Consider the following 22738-nt stretch of genomic DNA (forward strand, 5'->3'; position numbering starts at 1 on the left):
GGAAGATGTTTATTGAATTAAACTTCAGATGACTATCAAGAGGAAAAAAACAAATCATACATAATGCAACTAAAAGAAAATCAGAATTAACTGAATATAGGGAAGTTATTATTGCGTTGAAATTCAATTGCTTTGGCCAGGAAATCACAGCTACTCGGAGTGGCTTGATGTAGGAGGTTATGGGATGGAATGAAAAAGTTAGGGAGATGACGACCTCTTAGGTGTTTGACAAAGTCTTCCAAAAGCTCCTGGAAGCAGTCGGCCAGCTGACTGTACGCCCACTCGCTGTCATTTCCCCTTTTAGCACAAGCGTGGAGCAGGGTGGTCTTTGCATGATAGGAGCAGAAGTTGGACATTTTATTGGACTTGGAGTCATCCTCTTTGAGCTGTTGAAGAAGATACTTCAGAAGCTTTAGACACTCCTTCCTGTAGAAGTGGACAAAAATTAATCAGTTCATGTTTAGTGCTTGAAGAGCTTGTTTGTTTATTTTTAATTTTCCTGGATTTACAGACCAGTATTTTCATGCAAGCAATGAAGAACTATCAAAACGGATAATGTATGCACCTAAACTAAAATTGGTCTGTTGTATGCGATTCAATTTCAAATACATCAAAGCATCGAGAAACAGAATAGTTACCGGCAACATTTCTCTCCAACGGCCTCGCAGCATGTCTTGGAGTGGCCGTGCCTTTGCAGAATTTCTTTTTCAACATGTGAAAAAGAGATTCGCCATGCATCTGAGTAGAAAACATTTTGTTTGGCTGCAGTAGCTGAGCTCATAAACATATAAAACACAAAGTAAATGACTGATAATAATAAGCAGTATACCTTTTGCAACAACTCCATCATGCTCTGCATCTCCTTTGCCCACATATTTAGGCACCAGGTAGAATGGTTGACGCTTCATATCAGCTTTTTCCTTTTTACCAAGCCAGTTGTCTATTTTGAAGCCATCTTTTGTAAAGTCTGGCCAGCTTGCACGGTGAACCTTAAGACCAAGAACGAAGTCGATGGAAATTGTCTTTCCATTTTCTATTACTTCCAGTGTCACTGCAGGGCACCTGGCCTTCTTTCGCTGTATCACAATTTTGTCTATAGAATGCAAAAAATAATACATACAAAGATTACCAAAAAGCAATACAATGGTTGTAGCCTTTTAGTTCAGAGCTGCTGGGAAGGATGTAGGAGGGGATAAAAGAGATTGCTGGGATATCTCAGTTAAAGCAAGGTGTTCTTGGTGAAATGTTTTTCCAGAGGTTGAATTAAATGCAGAGGGTGGATTTCTGCAGATGGTTTGCTGTAAATCACAAGTAACCATTTGCTGATTCACTTTAAAACATACCATATAGTTTTGAAAATAGCAACATTTCAACATTAAAATGCTCTTTACACAAATGTATACTTTTCCCCCCGCTTTTTTTTCTTTCGTCACAATACTTAAGATTAAATATGACATCTATGAATGTTTCTATTTTTCTTTTGTATTGTCTGATTATAACTTCACCAACAGTAATTCTGGATTGCCTCCACCAAACAAGTAAATAGGAAATCAGAACACTGCGGTCGTGAACCACTAGTGTTTGTTCTTGCTGCGTATCTTTTACTCCAACACTTGGCCTGATCTTGGTATCTCGTCAAGGGGCCGTTCACATATCGTGTCTTTTGCGCGTTCAAGTGTGTGTGTGACAGATAATAAATAAATAACAAAAAATTATAAAAATCTAGATTGTACCTACATCGCAGTTTCTCCACAGCCTCCTTAACGGCATCTCTGAATTCACTCAGCATTTTGCTGGCCTGAATGGTCTTGTCTTCGTTTAGGAATATGTCCAGAGGATGTCTATTCGGATGTCGTTTCAGTGCAACACTGTAAAATGCGCCAGCCTCGTCGAACTGCTCTAAATCCACTCTCTCCACAGGAATAGTCAGCATAACATCAAATTCATCTGGTTCACAAATCTAAAATGTAAACAAAATTAAAGCTGATGTTGGTTGTTTTGAACTAAAACTTTTTGCCGTGGATCCCATTGATTAGAAGTCTCATCATGGCCATATAATATGTAGCCTTTGCAGTCGGTTACTATTGAAGCATTTACTTATTCTTAAAGAGACATTCCATCACCATGTTTACATGCACATATTCTAGAATATAGGCTATTTTTAGATCTTACTGCAATACTATTGTAATATTCCATCCTGCATGCGTTATCTGACTATGTATATTATTTTTCTCTTCTGGAATTCTCTTCTTATTATATTCTTTAACAATAAATTAATTAAGAGAAAAATGGTCATATCCTTGATAATAACACACCGGTGTGCAATATAAAAACAGGCCCAAAACTTTAGAACTTCCACAAATGCCTGTTTCTAATATCACCAAGTCTCACCGTTTTTGGACATGCTCTGATAAATGAGGTGTTTGTATGTCCTGGAATTCTAATTAGGCCGCTAATACAGTTATATATGCCATCTGTCTTATTCAGATTTGTAGAAACAGGCTCTGTTATAAACGAATAGAGTAATGCCTTTTACACACTTGCACATTCATTCCAAAAATAAATTACAACAGGCCAAAATCGCTCTCCTAAACATAGTGGATATCACACTGCAACACTTACTTTAAGATTTTCATAATAACTTCCCGTTCTTAAACGCTCGATATCTGTACACCAGGTCGTGTTTTGTTTCAGGTGTGCAATGACTTTATCCGTGATGTCATTAACACAACTGGATGCATTGGACCGCTCGAACTTCTTGATCTTTAACTTCTCAATAGTTGCTTTAAGAACCTTTCCCAGTGTGTCATCGACGCTTGGTCCTCTCGTTGCAGTTGTTTTTTCTGCGCTTTTCTTTTTGCGGTCAGAGCTGCGCGCGTTAAGCCCCGGAGGAGCGTCCCGTGTGTGGTTCGGGTCAGAAAACGTTACGTCTCTTTCAGCAGCCGATTCATGCCGCTTTCTAGGTTTTGCTACGGATTTTTCTTGTGATTTGCTTTTGGAGCTCTCCAGAGATTCTTCTCTGACAAGTTTTGAAGGGTCTCTCTGCTTTTTATTCTGTCGTATTGGTGCTGTTTTTTCACCGGACTCGCTCTTGGCAGTCTGCTGAGGTTTGCTTTTTGCACGGTCTTGTCTGTCTTTCTCGCCAGCATTGTTTGCTTTATTAGGAACAGAGGATCTTCTACATGCCGCACTGGGTTTTTCTTCGGACTTGCTCTCGGAGATCTCCAGAGACTTTTTACTCTGTCGATTGATGCTTCCACTAAATGCTTTTGGTGTCGGGGTTTCACGAGGTTTGTCCTCACTTTCACTATCACGAGGATCTTTCTCCTTTTTACTCTGTCGCTTTCTGCCTTCCCGTTTTGATGCGCCCTCGTCCTCGGCGCGTTCCCGAGATTTCTCCTCTCTGTCATTAGTTTGGTGATCTCTTTGCTCTTTACTCTTCTTCCTGTTCGCTTTTGCTGGAGCTTTGTGTGGATCAGACATTGTCGCCGGACGCTGCTTCGTCTTCTCTGGCTGCTCGTGATTACAGGTGTAGGGCTACCGAAGGCGACGCGGACGCGCGCATCTTTGCATTTCTGTGGCATAGAACTATGACGTCAGGATGCAGATGGTACTATGCCAAAAACGAAATATCTCACTTCCTCGGTGTTATTACGTATTTAGCTATGTGACGTTATTTAGGCCATATTGTAGGCTATTTATTAGGGTTCACTTTCCGTCGTGGTTCGTGTTAAGTAGCCAAAATGTACAGACCGGTACAAAAATGTATAGAACTTTGTCATAAGGACTGTTCAAAATGATCTGTGTTGACCAATAAAAGATTTCATATTTTTGAATGTTAGGCTACCATTTACAATGCCCTGCTTTGTTGGTCATTGCCCAGGAAGTATAATATTGTTCAATAACGTAAAAAGTGCACACAAAAAAGTTTCCAGTAGCCTATAGATATACGGTCACAGTAACTGCATTAAAATTGAAATCTCCTATATTAAAGCACCACAGTAATTTAGCTGTGGTAAATTATTGTTAAATCTTGGATAGGCTATATCTTATAGGCCTACTGTAAATTAGTCCAGCTAGACTGATAAAATATTTACTACTGATCTTAGTGCAAACCCTTCCTGTTTTACTAAATGACTTGGTAATGAATCATTTTATAAACGGATCAGTTGCGACATCTTGTGGCTAAAAAAGTAACGATTTATCCACACAACGTTTAAAGATTTTGTTCTTCCACAGGCGAAGACATTCAGAATAGGACTTCAAACTTACTAAAAGACTTTATTGTTATTAGACAGTTTATTTTATGGACTTTGTCAACTTTATTTAGAGTCTAAACTCGCCATACATACTGGTAATATCTGAATACAAAGGTAAATGGTCATTTCTATATAGCTTTTATGTAGTGTCCTGTTTGAGAGTGAAATGAACACAAACACCATTATCATGGTTAAGACATCTTTAATATGACATGAAAGCTTTTATTTTTTATGATAAGGTGCAGTAGCTAATGCCAATTAAAGTCAACAAGTGCTTGTGCGGGGGTTAGCCTACGCCAGTCAAAGTGCTAAACATAAAGCTGTCAGTGCACCAAAGATTGCATGAGCCCAGACATGGGCTAATTAAGAGCTTCATTTTAGATTTTCATTGGTCTGCAAAGATAAACATACAGGTTCTCAAAGTCTACTAAATAGTGTTGTTTAAGTAGCTCACCACCAGTGGATAGTGAACACATGGTATTTTGCAAACAAGCAAAGACAACATTGTGAGAACCAGGCTAAAACTGCACTCCAGAGAAGGAGAGGTCAGACCTCTCAAGATATTAAAAATCACATATGGTTTCAACAGCCATCATCGAAGAGAAGAGCACAACTATCAAAACACAAATAATGGTGTGGATTTAAGATTTACGAGTCGACGTACAAACTAGAGTTATCTAAAGGACTGCTTTTGTTAATATTTTTTTTCCTTCTGATACTTTTGCGATGCATTGGAACTATTAAGCAGTCTCTAACTATGGAACCTAGGCAGCCAATAGGATAGAAGAGCTGGATGACCTTTGCTTTTCCATATGTGTCTCTGGAGCTGGCAGTCAAACACAACATTCATTTGGCCTTCTGGGCTTTCTGAGCGGATTTGGTGATCTTTCCGCTGGTCGCGGTCTTCTTCTCCACTGCTTTAATCACACCCACTGCGACTGTCTGACGCATGTCACGCACAGCAAAACGACCTGCAAACCAAAAGGATGGTTGTGATCCAAGCAGGTCATCGGTGTACTTTCCTAAAAAGCCTTTTGGATGAGTTGTGCCATCACTGCCATGACTTTAACAATAAGAGAAAAAGGTCTAGGTGTGTTGAATGTAAAGAAAATGAATCTATTTTCTAAAGGTATCCCATGTTAGTGTGAATGATTCAGCCATGCATAGGTTTCATTTTACCATTTTAATTCAATTTTTTCATCAAAATGTCATAACTCGAACTTTTCTCCAATCTTTTAGTCCTCTTAAACTCCGCCCCTTTCTTACAATCGACTGCAAACTCGGATTCAGAGGCCATGTATAAAACTTCTCAAAAATGCTCTTAAGAATAGGCTTAAGTGTAAAAAAAAAAGTAGGACTTGTTTAAGAGTAGGAGCTATTTATAAAGAAGCTACAAGCAACTTTCAGTGATGTCTAAAGGCCCCGATATACTTCAAGCGAAAAACGAACTGACATGACATAATTTCGAACAAAATCAGGCCCAAACGGAGTTCGAAACGGCTTGCCAAAGCGAACTTTCCAGAAAACTTTGCTCTGGCTGGTAAACACTTTCAAACTCCCATTGGTCCGTGGGCGATTACGTAATAGGTCGGTGTGCACTGAGGCTCCGCCTTCTTTCACATGGTTTATTATTTCTGTTGAGTCTGTCGAGGACAGTGAAAACATGAATACACTTGAATCTCGCTTTATAGTAGAAAGTGATGTACTTCTGATAAAATGAGGCACTGACATTGTTTTTCATGTTTAATACGGTAAAGCGTGCTTTAAATCAATCTATTGTATAAAGTGCTATATAAATAAACATGACGTGACATTACTAGAGTGCTGAATTGCAGAGCTTGTGCAAACACATCGTTGCTATGATCAGATGCTTTTCTTATGCTTGCTGTTTTCTCAATTTTGTTCATTTTGCTATTGACAGGAAAGCACGCAGCACATATTTACATATGCATCTAAACGCCACTCCAAGCAGTGTAGGTGGCGTCAGATGTTTGCTAATAGTATATCGAACTTTATTTTACCCCTAAACGAAGAATGAAAAAGAACAAGAACGAACTGATGTAACGTCATTTCGAACAAAATCAGGCCAAAGCGAAGTTCGTTTGGAGTTCGTTTCAGGACTTAGAAACAGCTTTCCAAGGCGAACTTTCCGGAAAAGTTCGCTCCGGCTGATAAACGCCTTTGTTCTACCATTGGTCCGTGGCGATTACGTAATAGGTAGGTGTGCGCTGAGGCTCCGCTTTCTTTCACGCTGAAATCTTTTCCAGTTCATTTCTCCTGTTGAGTCCGTCGAGGTCAGACGTCGGTTGGTGAAAACATGAACACACTGGAGAGCTGCTTAGTAGAAAATGAAGCCGTTCTTCTGATGAAACAAGACACTGACAATGTTTTTCATGTTTAATACGGTAAAGCTGCTTGCTTTTAGGCAATCTATTGTGAATAAAGTGATATATAAATAGACGTGACGTGACTTTACTAGAGTGCCGAATTGCAGAGCTTGTGCAAACATACCCACACATATTTTGCCTTGTGCAAAATTATTTATACTAGTGCAATGCCCGTACAAAAGCAGTTTTTGTGTGCTTTTAGTAATTGTTGGTTTGGTATGTTTGAGTTGCTTATTAGCCTAGGCTACTATTACACAGGAGCCTAAACTCTGAGAAAACGATAACGCACACCAGAATAAAATATAATATTCAGAGTTAGGGCCTGTTCACATATCGCGTCTTTTGCGCTCTCAAGTTCGTTATTTCAAATGTATGCGCGCTCATAATGGAAGCGACGCGGTGCGACGTGCTCGTTTTTTCCAAGCGCGTCCGCGCCGCATCGAGATAAAAATATCTCAACTTTTCAGAATGCCGCAAGCACACCGTAGGTCACGTGACAAGAACCAACCACAGCAACGACAGACGCCTCCGGAGCGCAACCGCCCTAGCGCTTTGGAAAAAGGAGAATGCGGCGCACCCAGCGTTTTCTACGCGTTTTTAGGCGCTATATGTGAATGGCGCCTTAAACAGTGTAGCTGACTTACAGATTCAGTTAAATCGCTACTTTTAAAAAAAAATGAATCGATACTTTTTCAAAAATAAATCGCTACTTTTTTAAAAAGAATAATGTAACAAATGTATAATAATACTGTAATGTATAATTACATTGTAACAAATGTATAACACTCATAAATGTATAATTACATTGTAATAAACGTATAAATACATTGTAATAAACACATTACGTTGTAATAAATGTATAAGATTGTAACAAATGTATAATTAAATTTTTTTAAACTGCTTTTTTCAAAAACGTAAAAAAACGAATCACTACTTTTTGAAAGAATCGGTACTAGTGTATAATAACACTAATGTATAATCACATTTTAAAAAATGTATAATTACATTGTAATAAATGCATAATAACACTGTAATAAATGCATAATAACACTGTAATAAATGTATAATTACATTGTAATGAATTTTCCAAAAAGAATATGTATAATTACATTGTAATAAACGCATATTACATTGTAATAATGTATAATAACACTAATAAATGTATAATTACATTGTAATAAACGTATTTTCCAAAAAGAATCACTACTTTTTCAAAAAGAATTCCTACTTTTGCAAATAATGCAGTAAAACATGCCAAATTATGCAGACATAATTTTGTCAGGCTATCATACGAAAAAAAATTATGGTGCAAAAACAAGAGAACCAACGAAATATTAATAGCTGATGATGTCAATTTTCTGAGCTTTTTGTTTTTCACAAAAAAAGTGCCTTATTTTGTCTGAAATACTTTAACCAAGTTTAGTCTTCCCTAATATTTAAAAATAATAATAATAATTGGGTCACGCTTCCTTTTATAGTCCTGTTACCCATGTACTTACTATGTACTTATTATAGTAATTATAATTACTGGGTAATAACTAGGTACTAACCCTGAACCTACCCCTAACCCGTGTACTCACCTTATATTAGCCAGTACTTTCTAGGTAAGTACACTGTAAGTACAGTACTGTAAAAGGAAGCGTTACCAAAAATTGTTTGTTTAATCAAACTTGTAGGGTCATTAAAAACAAATATCTCTTCCAGATATCACTTTTGGCCACTACTGTATGTTTGGTGTGGTCAGTGACACAATAGTGCTTTTTAAGAGCATGCTTACTGGACCGATGAGCCCAAGTCATCACAAGTGCATTTGTTTTGTTTTTTAGTCGCCTAAATATTTCATTATTGCTGTAATTTCTGCAGTTAGAGCATAGATTTGTAGAATAGGAGAAGCTATTACATTTCTTACTAGGTCAGTTACAAAAAGGATAATTTGACGATTAAGCTTGTATCTTTTATCAATTCTTTGTCGTCATATAACTCCAATATATTATATCTTTTTCAGAAAGTGTGTTGTCTCCTCTTCTCTGCTGCCATCTTGTTACTCCAGACTAGGTTAGGATACCTCTCCAGCACTCTTACATAATTTAGGAGCTGAGACCTAGTCTTAACACATAGGAACCTTTCTGAATCACTTATTCTTAAGTCTAGGAATAAGACTAAAATAACATCATTCTTAGAATTTTAACACAAGACTAAAATTTTACTCTGCGCGGCTTTATGCATATGACCCCAGATCGGCCTCCATCCAATCTACAACCAATGGAGAGAATAGTCCCACCCTACATGTTTTTTTTTTCTTTTTTCAATTGTGTTATTTGGATGTCACAATATGGATGAAATTACCTATCGCTACCTCAATTTCACCACCAAAAAAATGTATATGTTGATAAATGTTTTAACTGTTTTTGTCAATATAATCAAAATCATTGGAGCCCAACATAACAATGGACACCATTCACTTTATGGACAAAAAACACTGGGACCTTGTTTTAAATTATCTTTTTTGCAGAAGAAATATATTTATACTGGTTTGGAAGTAAATAACAGAATGTGAAAATAAAACAAATTTAATTTCCTATGCCTTTAACATTTAACATTATCAACCTATTATCATTAAATCAGCAATCAAACGTTTCTTAATTTCAGTTATTTGGCATAGATTTTAGATATCCATGAAAAAGGAATTACAAAATATCAAGAAATAAAATATAAAGAATTGAACCTCAGATACCATAAAGGGGTCATCGGATGCAAAATTCACTTTTATATGGTGTTTGCATATAAATGTGGACACAACCAACATACAATGAACAAAAATCCATTCATTTTTTTTATCCTCAAAAATAAATGGGTCTCTGTGAACATATCTGTTTTTGAGGAGGTAAAAAGGGTGTCGTTTCATTTTGGAATAAAATAACCATTGAGGAATTTTAACCAAAGTATGTTACAAACTTTACATGAAGACCCTATAGAATCATACCAACTTGTGGAAAACGGGCATCCGATGACCCCTTTAAATAAAGATGAAATGAATAATGAGCAATGAAGTATTACGCTCTTCGAGTGGAATGTTGGGATAGCACTTACCCAGAGGAGGATACTCTGAAAAGCTCTCCACACACATGGGCTTCCCAGGGATCATGTCAACAATGGCTGCGTCTCCTGACTTGAGGCTCTTGGGGTTGTCCTCAAGCTTCTTCCCAGAACGACGATCGATCTTCTCCTTCAGCTCTGCGAACTTACAGGCGATGTGCGCAGTGTGGCAATCCAGCACAGGGGCGTAGCCAGCACTGATCTGCCCTGGGTGATTCAAGATGATCACCTGATGGGGAAACAATGAAGCTTGTAATGATTACACAGGCTTGCTGAAGTGAGTAATGAAAACAGAAGTTAATCAAGCTTACTTGAGCCGTGAAGCTGGCGGCCTCCTGGGGTGGGTCGTTTTTGCTGTCTCCAGCAACATTGCCACGACGGATGTCCTTGACAGAGACGTTCTTAACGTTAAAGCCAACGTTGTCCCCGGGATAGGCCTCCAAAAGAGCCTCGTGATGCATCTCCACAGACTTGACTTCAGTTGTCACGTTCACAGGGGCAAAGGTCACCACCATACCTGGCTTCAAAACGCCAGTCTCCACACGGCCCACAGGGACGGTTCCAATACCTAGTGAAAACATTGCTTATCATTCAGCTCTGCTTTGTGTTAGCCTTATCGCCTTTATGTTTTAAGATTAAAAGATGATAACAGGTATCTATTTAATTTACTGTATTTGTAGCCTATCTGCAATATAACTTGCAGGAATGCAAACCTCCAATCTTGTAGACGTCCTGAAGAGGCAGGCGGAGGGGTTTGTCAGTTGGACGTGATGGAGGCTGAATGGCATCCAGAGCCTCCAATAGGGTGGTCCCAGATGCATTTCCCTCTTTCCGGGTAATTTTCCAACCTTTGAACCAAGTCATCTAAAGCAAAGTCATAGAAACCAAATGAAGACACTGATGGAAACCAACCAGTTGGGATGCCATTTTGCACAAATATAAAGTGTTCATATTCACTGAAGAAAGTCTTAATGCTCCAAACTGATTTACAGACAATTTGGGGGGTGGAAAAAACGAAGTGCGATTTTTCTGATAAAAATTGTGATTAAAATGTGATTAAAATCACATTTTACGATATTAAAATGTGATTTTTAAGCTCCAGGTTTGCTGTGCTTGTTTGTAATGCTGCATAATTTGGCCATTGATATGGCTATAATAATAATAATTGTTATTATTATATTAATACTATATGTAAAAATAAATATTTTTTATTATTAGTATTACTAAATAAAAATATTAAAATTAGAATCACTATTGTAGTATCTCAATTATTTATTTAATTTATGGCTGTCTTAATTTCTTCATTTTCAAATGTTTAAACCAATCAAGCTTTTATATTGGTGGAAAAACCACGGGCAGCCCTTAAAGCGTCTCTTTTGGCAACAGATGGTCTATAAACACTTCTCATTACATGTTTTGGAAAAAGGTTGGCATATGTTGTGTTCCAAAATGCCCGGTATAAGCGACCCAATCTCAAAACCGATACAGAGATAAATTTGTGTGGTGCAGCATTTACCGCAAACCGAGCCGTTCCAAGAAATGGAAAATGCACTTTTGTTTTTATACCGATTAATTATGCAACCTTAGTGGAAACAATGCTTTATTTCCACTGTCATACTTACATTGGGACTGGCCTCAAGCATGTTATCTCCATTCCAGCCAGAGATGGGCACGAATGCCACTGTGTCAGGATTATAGCCAATCTTCTTGATGTAGGTGCTAACTTCTTTCACAATTTCCTCATAACGCTTCTGGCTGTAACTGGGTTCAGTGGAATCCATCTTGTTGACACCCACAATCAGCTGCTTCACACCCAATGTGTAGGCCAGAAGAGCGTGCTCTCTGGTCTGACCGTTCTTCGAGATGCCAGCCTCAAACTCCCCGACACCTGCCGCCACGATCAGCACGGCACAGTCTGCCTGAGGGTCAGAAAACACGTTGGGTATTATTTCTTAAACATAAATAAATAGCAGCTACTAAATATATATTTGTGTGCCTGTTAAGCTCCTAACCTGTGAGGTTCCAGTGATCATGTTTTTGATGAAGTCCCTGTGTCCTGGAGCATCAATGATGGTGACGTAGTATTTGCTGGTCTCAAACTTCCACAGGGAGATGTCAATGGTGATTCCTCTCTCTCTTTCTGCTTTAAGCTTGTCCAGCACCCAGGCATACTTAAAAGAGCCCTTTCCCATCTAGGAGTGATGGGCATAAACATACCATTATCAGCTGAAATTGATTTAATCATATATTAGTTCAAATGTCTCCAATATCTCCATCTTACCTCTGCAGCCTCTTTCTCAAACTTCTCAATCGTTCGCTTGTCAATCCCACCACACTTGTAGATAAGGTGGCCAGTTGTAGTGGACTTTCCAGAGTCCACATGGCCAATAACCACAATATTGATGTGGAGCTTCTCCTTTCCCATGGCTGATTGCTTTATTTAAAGTGCCAATGTATCTGTAAAGCTTTACACAGACACCAAGAAACAGTTATTGTGCAAATTCTATAATGGACATTAAGTAAGATAAACGCATGATCTCTTGCTAGAGGATGCTTTTTATTCAATTTAAAACCCACTCATTCCAAGGACTAAAGAAGTGCCCGTTCAAATACAAGCACTGTTCTTCAGTACATCTGACAATACAGTGTAGTCCAAAATGAAAATGATATCAATTATTCATCCAATGTTGTCCCAAACTTGTATGACTTCCATCTATGGAATATAAAAGGAGAAATTTGAAGAATGTCCTGGTCATTCTTTTCCACTGAATGACAAAAAAGGGGACTGAAGATGTAGAGCCTTGAAAAGGCTCAATGCTAAATCCTCAAGGAAAAGACAAACCTGCACATTCTTCAAAAATTCCCCTCTGGTGTTCAGCTAAAGTAAACCACACGAGACATCTGGGTGAACAATACCTAAAATAAATTTTTTGGCTGCGGTAATCTATGTAATTATCTTAGAATTACCTATCCAAATACCATAATTTAAATGTCTTATTTGAATTTCACTCAATGGACACTGAAAGAAACGCAGACAAAGAAATTTGATTAACAAATACGGTATTCACTACATCTCCAGCCTTTTTCAACCTTTAGAACAGCAGTAAGTTTATCGTTTCGGGCTATTTAGGTTTCTAGCTCAGCCAAGTAACTAGCAACTGCTTTAAAAGACTGGGCATGCATTTCTTCATGCCTGGTACATATTTGTCCTGCAGACCTCCATTTTGTAAAGATTCGCCTACCGATTTAAAAGACTGGCAGCCATTTGTGAGCCACTCATGTAGCCGATATTGTTAAAAGAAAAAAATATTGGAGCAGCTTTAAGCTAAAATTAATATTCAATTCTAAGGTAGTGCATTGAGATTAAGCTGCATCATGAACTCAGCATGCAAGATTATTGCATCAGCATAATTTCAGACGAGCTGATATTAAGTAATTTGTCAGGGACATACTTCCAAAAGGTTCCTTAAAGGCAAAAGCTAGACTGCCATTAGTGTAAGGAAGCTAATTCTCAGCTTAACTTGAGAGGTTAACAGAAGGGCTATTCTTGTTGAGGTTACCTAACAGAGACGCATTCTTTTAAAAGGACTTGAAATTATTCCTGTTATGCGTGACAATCGAATCACCCCCAACATGACTTCAGAAAGCTGTTCCTTTTGGTGTTAATTTGCACAGAGACATTTCAAGTGTAGTAGTCAACGAAGAGATCAAGATGTCTAGGGGATTTAATAGTGCAATCCCTTCCTCTGCAGCTGCCGCCATGTTCTCCCATTACCAGCCTGTATCTAGCGCAATGTCGAAGCATCAGTAAGATCTATTACAAAAGGCAATTATCTTTAAGACATAAATAGCAAGACGATATAATATTATATATTTACGGACACGTTTGATTTTTTTTTTTTTTTATTCTCAGTTAAAGATGCGCGTGAATGTGCGGTACTGTACCTGCGCGTGAGTTCGGGACACTGGAACGGTGCTGAAGAGGCTGAGCGTCTGATCTTGTTATTATCATACAGACCCGACGCAAGCGACTGTGCATGCGCAGACAAGCGCAATACTGCTGTCTACATCAGTCACAGAGGATGCTTGAGGTCAGACTGCTGTTGTAAAGAAACAATCATTCAGAATTGACGGACGGGAAAGGAAAAAGGTTAAGAGTTTGTTCTGCAGACGCATTGGCTTTTAAGGTGTCAGGTGCTAAACTGCGGACGACGACGCAGTTAATTATTCGGCCGAAAAGAACTTCCTAACAATGAATACATAATCAACAAAATAACCGAGTGCAATAATTTTATTAAATGTACACTTATTTGACAGGCGATGATGCATGTATTGCAGCATCTTGACAATTGACATTATACATCGTCATTTTTTAACGATTGCACAAAACAGAAGAAATAAAAAATATATATACATAATTTAGTTATACTGTACAAAAGGCAAAACATGAATTAAACGAAAATGTCCCTTGTTGTCCTGTTGCTTGAGCAAGGTTAAGGCATGTTGTGCTAATCATAGGCCTAAATTATGGCATATTTCATAGGGATGATCGTTGTACAATATTAAGTAAAATATTCCTATTATCAAACTTGAGCAGATCCCAATTAGTTTAATGTATTTGAGGGAAAATGCAATTCTTATTGCATTTGACTTACTGCATTCAGCGGTCTGTTTCCAAACAATTATTTCAGTTTTCAACAAAACAGATATAAATTAATTTAGTTCTTACAAGTGTGGTAAAAACTACATTGGGTCTCACAAGCCTTAAGTAGTTCAAACCAATTCATGAGTTGGACATGATGAAAGTAGTAACTTGCGTTCTGTAAGTGAGTCAGATTATTTCATTACCCTCTCTGACAGATTCATACAGGGGTTTCATTCACTTAACAGACTCAACTCATGAGTGATTTTTTCAGGAATCAGACTACTGGTAGTGTGATTAAACCTTTATATTGGCCTACTATCTCCTTATCATGACTGGATGTACCATGAAAGATACACGTATCCTCCCTTCACTCTTTTTATTTATCACACCTTCATTTGAAGAAAAAAGAAAATACTACTGGCGTGTATAACAAATACAGATATACCTATTACCAATAAAATTATCAGAATTTGTTGGTATGTTTTAAAAAAAACAACAACATTGGATTGTGCAATATTCATTAGTTTGCAAACCATATGCAATTACCTACAGGATTTCTATGGAATTTACAATAGGTACATCCCTTTGGCCTTTTGGAAATGGCTAATGGTAGATATGCTTTATTGAATGTTTATTCTCTGAACAGCCCAAGGCTGGACTGTGCCCTTGCCAAATATTGTGAAGAAAACTGCTCCAAATATATTGATTGCTGCAGAGATGTAGAAGACAATTTGCCACTCTGGAATGGTGTTCTAGATTAAAACAAAATATGTAGGCATTTGTTACTCCATTGTCAAAAAACAGTCAAAATAATCGTTAAATAAAAGCTTAACAATGATGTAAAGTACATGAAAAATGGTTTTCTCTTGAAATGAAGCATTTTATGTTATGAATGTTATGAATTATGTTAAGAATTCTCACATAATGAACATGGGATCACCCTTACATCAGCAACACACATAGTATTTAAAAATGTACAGCACCTTTCCTAGTTTATGCAGCACATTTCACAACTTAATGCAGTCTTTACAAAAAAAAAAAAAGTTTTTGCAAGAAACTGTAACTTACAGATTTGGTCAGAGATCTTGCTATTACTGGGCCCACCATTCCAGGTATAGTGGCAAATGTGTTTGTGATCCCAAGCAATATCCCAGCATAGCTGTGAAGAAGAAAACAACCTTTGATAAAACAATATCAGAAAAGGCAGGGGCACTTTATACACTGTTGAAACTATAGTTAACATACGATATGGATTTCATGCATGTACAGTTCTCCTAAACCATAAAAAGCTGCAAACAAAAAGCCTTGTCTTACGAGGGAGCAATATCCAAATGGTTGATGTTAAATCCAGACGCTGAAATGCCCCCTAGAGCAGAAGAGATGGTGAGGAAGGCAATGGCCAAGGTGTAGTTACAGCCAGTGTAGCCAGCAGCCACCAGGAAGACGGCTGGTCCCACCATTCCTGGACACATTAAAAACAGACACACTGATTTATTTAAAGCATTGACAAACCTCACAGCACCAGTCCAATCATCCCATCAACATTTCTGCAAATGTGCAGTTCAGCATAACAAAAAGTGTAAAGGGTCTATGAATACCTTACCTACTATAGTGAAAGCCTTGCGCACTATTACAGTGCGCATAAAACATTTCTCTCTCAAGAAGTCTGCCAGCTGTCCACCCAGCAAAGCCAGCAACCAACAACCAAGGTAGGGCAGAGCTGAGAGCATTCCATTCTGAGAATAACACAATGAGTTCACACTTACTACACAGCAAATGGGCCTTTTGATAAAAGTCAACGTTTACTCTCAGATGACGCATTTTACATGAAATACACTACCAGTTAAAAGTTTTGGGTCAGTGTGTGGTTTTTTTTTTTTTTTACTTTTTAAAATACTTTTTTCAGCAAAAAATGCATTAAATTGCTCAAAAGTTACAGTGAAGACATTTATAATGTTGCAAAATATATCTATTTCAAATAAATGCAGTTCTTTTGAACTTTTTAAGTTCAAACTTCTTTTGAAGTTAAGTGTATTTTGAATCAAATAAATGCAGCCTGTGTGAGCATAAAAGACTGCTTTTAAATATATATATATAAAAATGTTACCAACCCCAACATACAAAAGATTTTCATTTAGGTAAATTTGAGTTCAAACTCAATTTCATTTGAGTAAAAAATAAATAAATAAAAATCACAGATGTATGATGCATCTTCAACATACAAATCATTCAAACATTAAAATACATTTGGTAAAATTCAAATTGTTCTGATAATCAGCCTGCTTTGCACTCACCTGCTGGATGCTGAATCCAAGAACATCATTCATGTAGGTGGGTAAGAGAGTCAGCAGAGTGTAAAATGTCCAGTTGTAGGAGAAGTGTGCCACAACTATGGCCCATAATGGCAAAGACTTGAGGATTGCTGTCCATGGGATGTAATCTGTGGTTGGGGACAGCTGCAGCAGCAAATGAAACATTATAATGCATACAGTCAATTAATGAGTCAAACATTAACTGGTTTTACAATAAAGATGCCAACATAAAGCACTGTAGGATATCACTGCCTACTTCATTTTTTAAAGATGCCAATATGTATGCCTTCTCAGCCTCTGTTATCCTTTTGTGTGAGCTGGGAGTGTTACTGACTAAACAAGCCCAAAGGACAAACCAAAGAAGTCCAACAATTCCTATGATTCAAAGAGAAATACTAATTAGATGAAGTGTACATTAAGAATATACTCAGAGACAAACTTGTGATCGCATCTTTAGTAATACATTTCATGCTGCTTGTGCACACAGTTCACTTTTAAATGAGTATAATAAAAACTTACCAAATATATAAAAGACGTATGTCCAGTCTAGATAAAAACATATCTGACCAGAAAGAGGGAGAGCCACTACAGTTCCCAGTTGAGCACCTTTAAAAGGAAAGAATGAAAGAATAGTACAAATTCACAAATCTTAAGGAGATTGTTACACATGAAACCATATGCGTTCTAGGGCACCTGTGTAAGAGATAGTGAGCAGTCGACTTCTCTCCAGAGGTGGTGCCCATGACGCCCACATTGCATGCATAGCAGGATATGACACTCCCTAGAAGCCCAAGAAGAACTTTTATTTTACTAAATTAATAACACCTTTATGTATCATAATATTATGATATATATTTTAAGGCATATACTCTATAACATATTATAAAGCATATTTTAGGTAATGAGTTTTGAGGTTACCTCCCCAATACCTTCCAACACCCTGACAGCGATGAGGTAACCAGCTCCTAGATCAGCAGCTACTGGAGTTAGCAGGGTGAAGATCACAGTGCAAAGGATGCCAATACCCAAGAGCCACTTGGCACCGTACTTGCGTGCCAAGTAGCCACCTGGTATCTGAGTAAGTATATATCCATAGAAAAAAGAGCCCAGGATCCAGCCCTGAGTCTCTGAATCCCAGTCATACACACTGGCCTGTTGAGATATTGAACTGAATATGATAAACACTTCTAAAATCACATGAATAGGCTTAAATTATTTACAATGTGTATTGTCGCACATAACATTTTTTAAACAATTCCAGAAATCTCAAATGATGTCCCTTTCTTTTCATGCCATTTAAAATGTGAGTTTAGTATTTTTAGGTAAATAAGTGACATTGTAAAAAAAATTACATATTTATTTATTTAAATTTTAAATAATTAAAAATTATTTCTGTAATTGTTCATAATACAGAAATGCTTATACTCCTTTAAAATATTTATTTGAAATACACATGAAACAGTGTATATATTTTTTAATATAATTAACTTAAAATTAGTATAGTTACCGGTATGTTTTTTCCAATGACAGTTTGCATGTGTAATATGTGACAACATAAAGAAGAGGCCCTTACGGTGTGATTGTGTTTGGGAACAGGGCTGCTGTGATGAGGACAGACGGAGGAACTGCTGTTGGCACTGGTACGGTTTTTCAGCATGTCCACCATTGCCACACTAAGGTTCACCCTGAGGGCATATGCCACAAAGAAGCCATAACACGACAAAAAGGCCAACCCGTAACGTGAGGAGCAGCAAGCAGGAGCTGGAAGAACAAACAGGAACCATTGTCAAATAGTGGTTAAAAGAATCTCCCAAAGCCTGTATGGCTTTTTGTACCCTAGTTGTGAACGTGAATTGTCAATTGAATGTGGTGAGCTAAAAAAACCACACTATGTACAGCACCCAAAACATACAGCTCGGCCACTGTTCTCCAATTCACGAGCAAAAGACTTTTATGATCCAGTTCTTTAAATGAATCATTCAAAAAGAAGTACGAAGTTATGAGTAGGCTAACAGGTTTGAATCAGTCTGGTGAATCGTTCACTGAATGAACTGACTGAATTATTCAGAGTTTTTAAACCTTTATTAATCCTCTCCAAATAGCAAACATTTTCATTGTTAAACACAAACACAATAAAGAAGCATGCATTAAAAAAGATAATATTAATATACATACATACAAGACCAGCTACAATACCCACAACATCCACCACAGGAGATTGATCCTTTTTGGACAGTACTTATAATTCCTTAAAATAAAAATAAATAAATAAATAAATATGCATCTGCATCTGAGAATGTGAGGCATGTCAAAATAAGAGTCATTCTCTCTCTGTGAAATAGGTCTGCTCAAAATATTTTTCAGCAATTTAAAGACTAAAAATTGCTACAGTTTGTGAATTTTTGTTTATGAGTATGGCCATTTGTTAATAAAAAAGGTTTATGTTGCCCTTATGATGTTAATAAAATACAACACGCTAAGAATTATGTCTTTTCAATGTACTAATTGTTCTTTCTATCAGAAAGAAGCAAAACCAGAGATGGTCTTATTATTGGAGTAACTACTTGTACATTCACAAGATAAAATTAAAAATAACATCAAAGAAACATGAGAACTGCTTTGCTATCTTTGTGGGGACTCTCCATAGACGTAATGTTTTTTTATACTGTACAAATTCTAGCCCCTTACACTAACCCTACCCCTAAATCTAGCATCACAGAAAAATGTCTGCATTTTTACATAAAAAAACTAATTCTGTATGATTTATAAGCTTGTTTCCTCATGGGGTCCTCCATTTAGGTCCCCATGAGTCTGTGTGCATTCAGGTTGAAGTCCCCATAGAAACACACACACACACACACACACACACACACACAATCTCATTTTATATCACCTCTAGTGCCATCTCAATTTCTAATCTCCCTCTTATATGTTGTTGGTTCATTAATGTTCAATGTATTATTAGCATACTATGCAGAAATGAACATGTACTAATTGGCTTTATGCCACAGCTTCACTACTTCCTGAACGTCAGCCAGCCCTTTGTTTCCTGTCTGTCATTATTGGACAAACTGATTAATCCAGGTGTGCCTGGCCTCAGTAACAATAATCAGGCACACCTGGATTAATCAGTTTGTCCAATAATGACAGACAGGAAACAAAGGGCTGGCTGACGTTCAGGAAGTAGTGAAGCTGTGCATAAAGCCTATTAAGATCAAGATATCTTTGGTCTAAAAAACTACTAGTAATTTTTAAAAAAAATAACGATGTAATTTTTCTTAACAGGTAAAGTATAAATAGCCTACTAGACAATTTTGTAATAAGTAATATCGAAATAAATAAGTACAAGTATCTTTAAAAAGGTACAAGTACCTAAACAATAATCACTAATAACTAATAACTAACAAATTAAAAAATTATTAGTGGAATAGTATCTAAAAACATTAGTACTAGTAGCTTGAAAATAGATTAAGTTTTTAAGTATTAAATGTTAAACCGGCTTGCCATAATCACGGTACATTTTTTGGGCAGTTACCTGCATGACTAACACACTTCCTCCTCCTTCACGTGACTGGCTGTTTTGAAAGCACATCTGATAAACTCTTGCATTATTTATGCAGACTGCGTTCAGTGCTGCGACAATCACATTGAACTAAAGAAATGAAGTCTGCACTTTTGGGATGAATGAATTCTGACATGTTATAACATAAATGGATACTAAACATAAATAAGGAATTTCTTAATATGGGGTTCTAGCAAATTACAAGTTAACAATGAGCCATTGTCAATTAAGCACAACGATAACTGCATTTACATATAATATTAGTTTGAAAGTCCTATTATAGAACTTATGGTACTATGGTAACGTTACACATGTTTTAAACCTGCATAAAATACATAAAAGGCATGCATAATTATCTTTCTACCTTTCTGAATGTCTCCGGTGTCTTTCCTGCGAAGTAAAGGCTGAACATGATCTTCAGTTTCGGAGTCTGATGCTGAATGCTCCATCATCTTCAGCGGCTGCTGTCCGCCTGATGAGTGACCAGAAGCAAAACAACAACGACTGCGGAACCATCCGTGTCTCACCGTCAGCGAAAACACATACCAAAATAAAAGTCCCGTAGTCACCCTACTGATCGTATAACAACAGAAAAGAAAAGAACATTTTACTAATATAATTTCTATAAATGTTTTCTAAAGGCCAGAATGTAAAACAAAGTGTAAGAATTACACTTTAAATAATTAAATAATTAAAATTAATATAATACTATTTTTTTCTCTCTAGAGTCTAGACGAAGTTTTTTTTAATAAGAAATATTGCTCTCTAAATATTTTCTTAATGTGACTGTTCAGTCAATGACAGACTGTTTTTTCAAAGATCCATTAACAAAAAGAGTTCCTGCTTATTCTAGTTGGTATTCTTTATATATTATTGAAATAATTATCCACTAAGAGGAGCTAAAGTATTACAGCAGTCCATGCTTTAAAGGGATAGTTCACCCAAAAATGAAAATGCTCTCATAATTTACTCACACTCAAGTGGTTCCAAACCTGTACAAGTTTCTTTCTTCTGTTGAACACAAAAGAAGGTACTTTGAAGAATGGTGGTAAACCAGACTATTGACTTCCATAGTAGGAAAAATACTATGGAAGTCAATGACTACCATCAACTGCCTGGTTTCCAAAAATCTTCAAAACGTGTTCAACAGAAGAAAGTAAATGATGGCAGAATTGTCATTTTTGGGTAAACTATCCCTTTAAGGAAATTCAAAATCTAGTCTAAATCAGCAGGGTTCAGTTCTCTTTAAGATCATCACATTACAGTGAATGATTATATATTAAAAGGGATAGTTGCTCTTGTTTTAAATACATTTTTCAATGTGAAATTTTACATTTTCTGTCAATCAGCCAATAATACATGCAGTGTCTAAAATGATTACAAAATGTTATTTCAGCAATTTATTTTCTGTAAAGTTGCTTTGAAATATGGAAAGCACTATATATACAACTAGTAACACTGACATAATCGTTCTCTCTCACACACGCACCCTGAATGATCTTCACTTAGTGAGAAAACAATCAGATGGGCCTTTTAATGATTTCAATTTACTTGGAAGCATAAATGCGGTTAGTACAAGCCCTCATGGTGATGAAGTGGAAAGTATTTACCTATTCCCAGAAAGGAACTGGCAGGGTACACAACCACCCTCTAACGTAGAATAGGCAAAGACGTGTGGGAGCTTGTCAGAGATGACAGAGACGATACATGTTCAACATCAATTTATTTTGTGCAAAAGAGTACATTTAAAAAAAGGCAAATATGAAGAACTGACTAAAGAATGATGAGATTTTCTCCAAATGAATACACAATATTTTTGAATTTCAAATCTGTGAAAAATTCCTGCACAGATTGAATATAAATATGTATACACTTATCAGACTTCAAATATCTTGTTAAAATACATTTCAAGACTTGAAACATGTAGTTTGTGTTTCAGATGTGACTAGTGTTTCTATATCATCGTTACATGGGATTAGAGCATTTCAGCACCCTGTCTCTTAAAAAAAACCAATGCCCCGAGTTTACATCAAAACATGCAAATGTAAAGTACATTAATAGAACATACTTGGTAAGTTATTGCAGTTAAGAGGTTATGAATATAGTTATAAATGTTAAAGAACTATTCTCCTCTATGTGACTCATCGTTCCCGGTATTCCCTGATACACTTTACAGTGACACATAAATTATTTCTCTTTGCTGATCATTTCTACCAATGTCTCTTAACCTGCTTTAAAAGTCCATGTCATTTTTTCCCTTATTATTTCTTACTTTACATAGATCTTTCCATTTGTTCTACTTGCCAAAAGCCCTTTGTGTCTGTTCTTAAAAACCTGTAAATCAGAACCAATATCAGTACAACAGAGATCGAGATTACCACAAGCCCTAAATGTTTAGCTTGTCAGTAGTAGTACAGTATTTTAGAACTAAACCTCACCATTTCTACCATCTCCATTACTACCGATGACTTTAACAA

At 36.8% G+C, this 22738-nt stretch overlaps 3 protein-coding genes across 4 annotated transcripts; all 3 read right to left on the reverse strand.

Annotated features, from left to right (window-relative positions):
• Positions 1–2: 2 nt before the first annotated feature.
• On the reverse strand, positions 3–3513 carry cgasa (cyclic GMP-AMP synthase a). The gene is made up of 5 exons (XM_056236964.1): positions 2623–3513; positions 1738–1960; positions 830–1093; positions 639–738; positions 3–426 (listed from the first exon to the last, which is right to left on the reverse strand). The coding sequence occupies exons 1-5, from the start codon at positions 3481–3483 to the stop codon at positions 87–89; spliced, it is 1788 nt and encodes a 595-aa protein (XP_056092939.1). The 5' UTR covers positions 3484–3513; the 3' UTR covers positions 3–86.
• Positions 3514–4441: 928 nt separating this feature from the next.
• eef1a1a (eukaryotic translation elongation factor 1 alpha 1a) lies at positions 4442–13801 on the reverse strand. Of its 2 annotated transcripts, none has more exons than XM_056236956.1 (8): positions 13688–13801; positions 12024–12207; positions 11755–11934; positions 11365–11661; positions 10456–10606; positions 10054–10310; positions 9737–9971; positions 4442–5230 (listed from the first exon to the last, which is right to left on the reverse strand). In XM_056236956.1, exons 2-8 carry the CDS (start codon positions 12165–12167, stop codon positions 5106–5108), a joined length of 1389 nt encoding a protein of 462 aa, XP_056092931.1. In that variant the 5' UTR covers positions 12168–12207; positions 13688–13801; the 3' UTR covers positions 4442–5105. The 2 variants fall into 2 exon arrangements, with proteins under 2 accessions (XP_056092931.1, XP_056092932.1); XM_056236957.1 differs by lacking the exon at positions 4442–5230 and adding an exon at positions 6424–6621.
• Positions 13802–14754: 953 nt separating this feature from the next.
• slc17a5 (solute carrier family 17 member 5) lies at positions 14755–20780 on the reverse strand. The gene is made up of 11 exons (XM_056237003.1): positions 20626–20780; positions 18273–18460; positions 17618–17851; positions 17393–17480; positions 17219–17305; positions 16956–17074; positions 16682–16843; positions 15991–16123; positions 15702–15849; positions 15456–15546; positions 14755–15139 (listed from the first exon to the last, which is right to left on the reverse strand). Exons 1-11 carry the CDS (start codon positions 20711–20713, stop codon positions 15008–15010), a joined length of 1470 nt encoding a protein of 489 aa, XP_056092978.1. The 5' UTR covers positions 20714–20780; the 3' UTR covers positions 14755–15007.
• Between the last annotated feature and the right edge of the window lie 1958 nt (positions 20781–22738).

The sequence above is a fragment of the Rhinichthys klamathensis genome, unplaced genomic scaffold, assembly GCF_029890125.1.
Source record: "Rhinichthys klamathensis goyatoka isolate OS25496 unplaced genomic scaffold, OSU_Roscu_1.1 h1tg000474l_1, whole genome shotgun sequence".
NCBI lineage: Eukaryota > Metazoa > Chordata > Actinopteri > Cypriniformes > Leuciscidae > Rhinichthys > Rhinichthys klamathensis.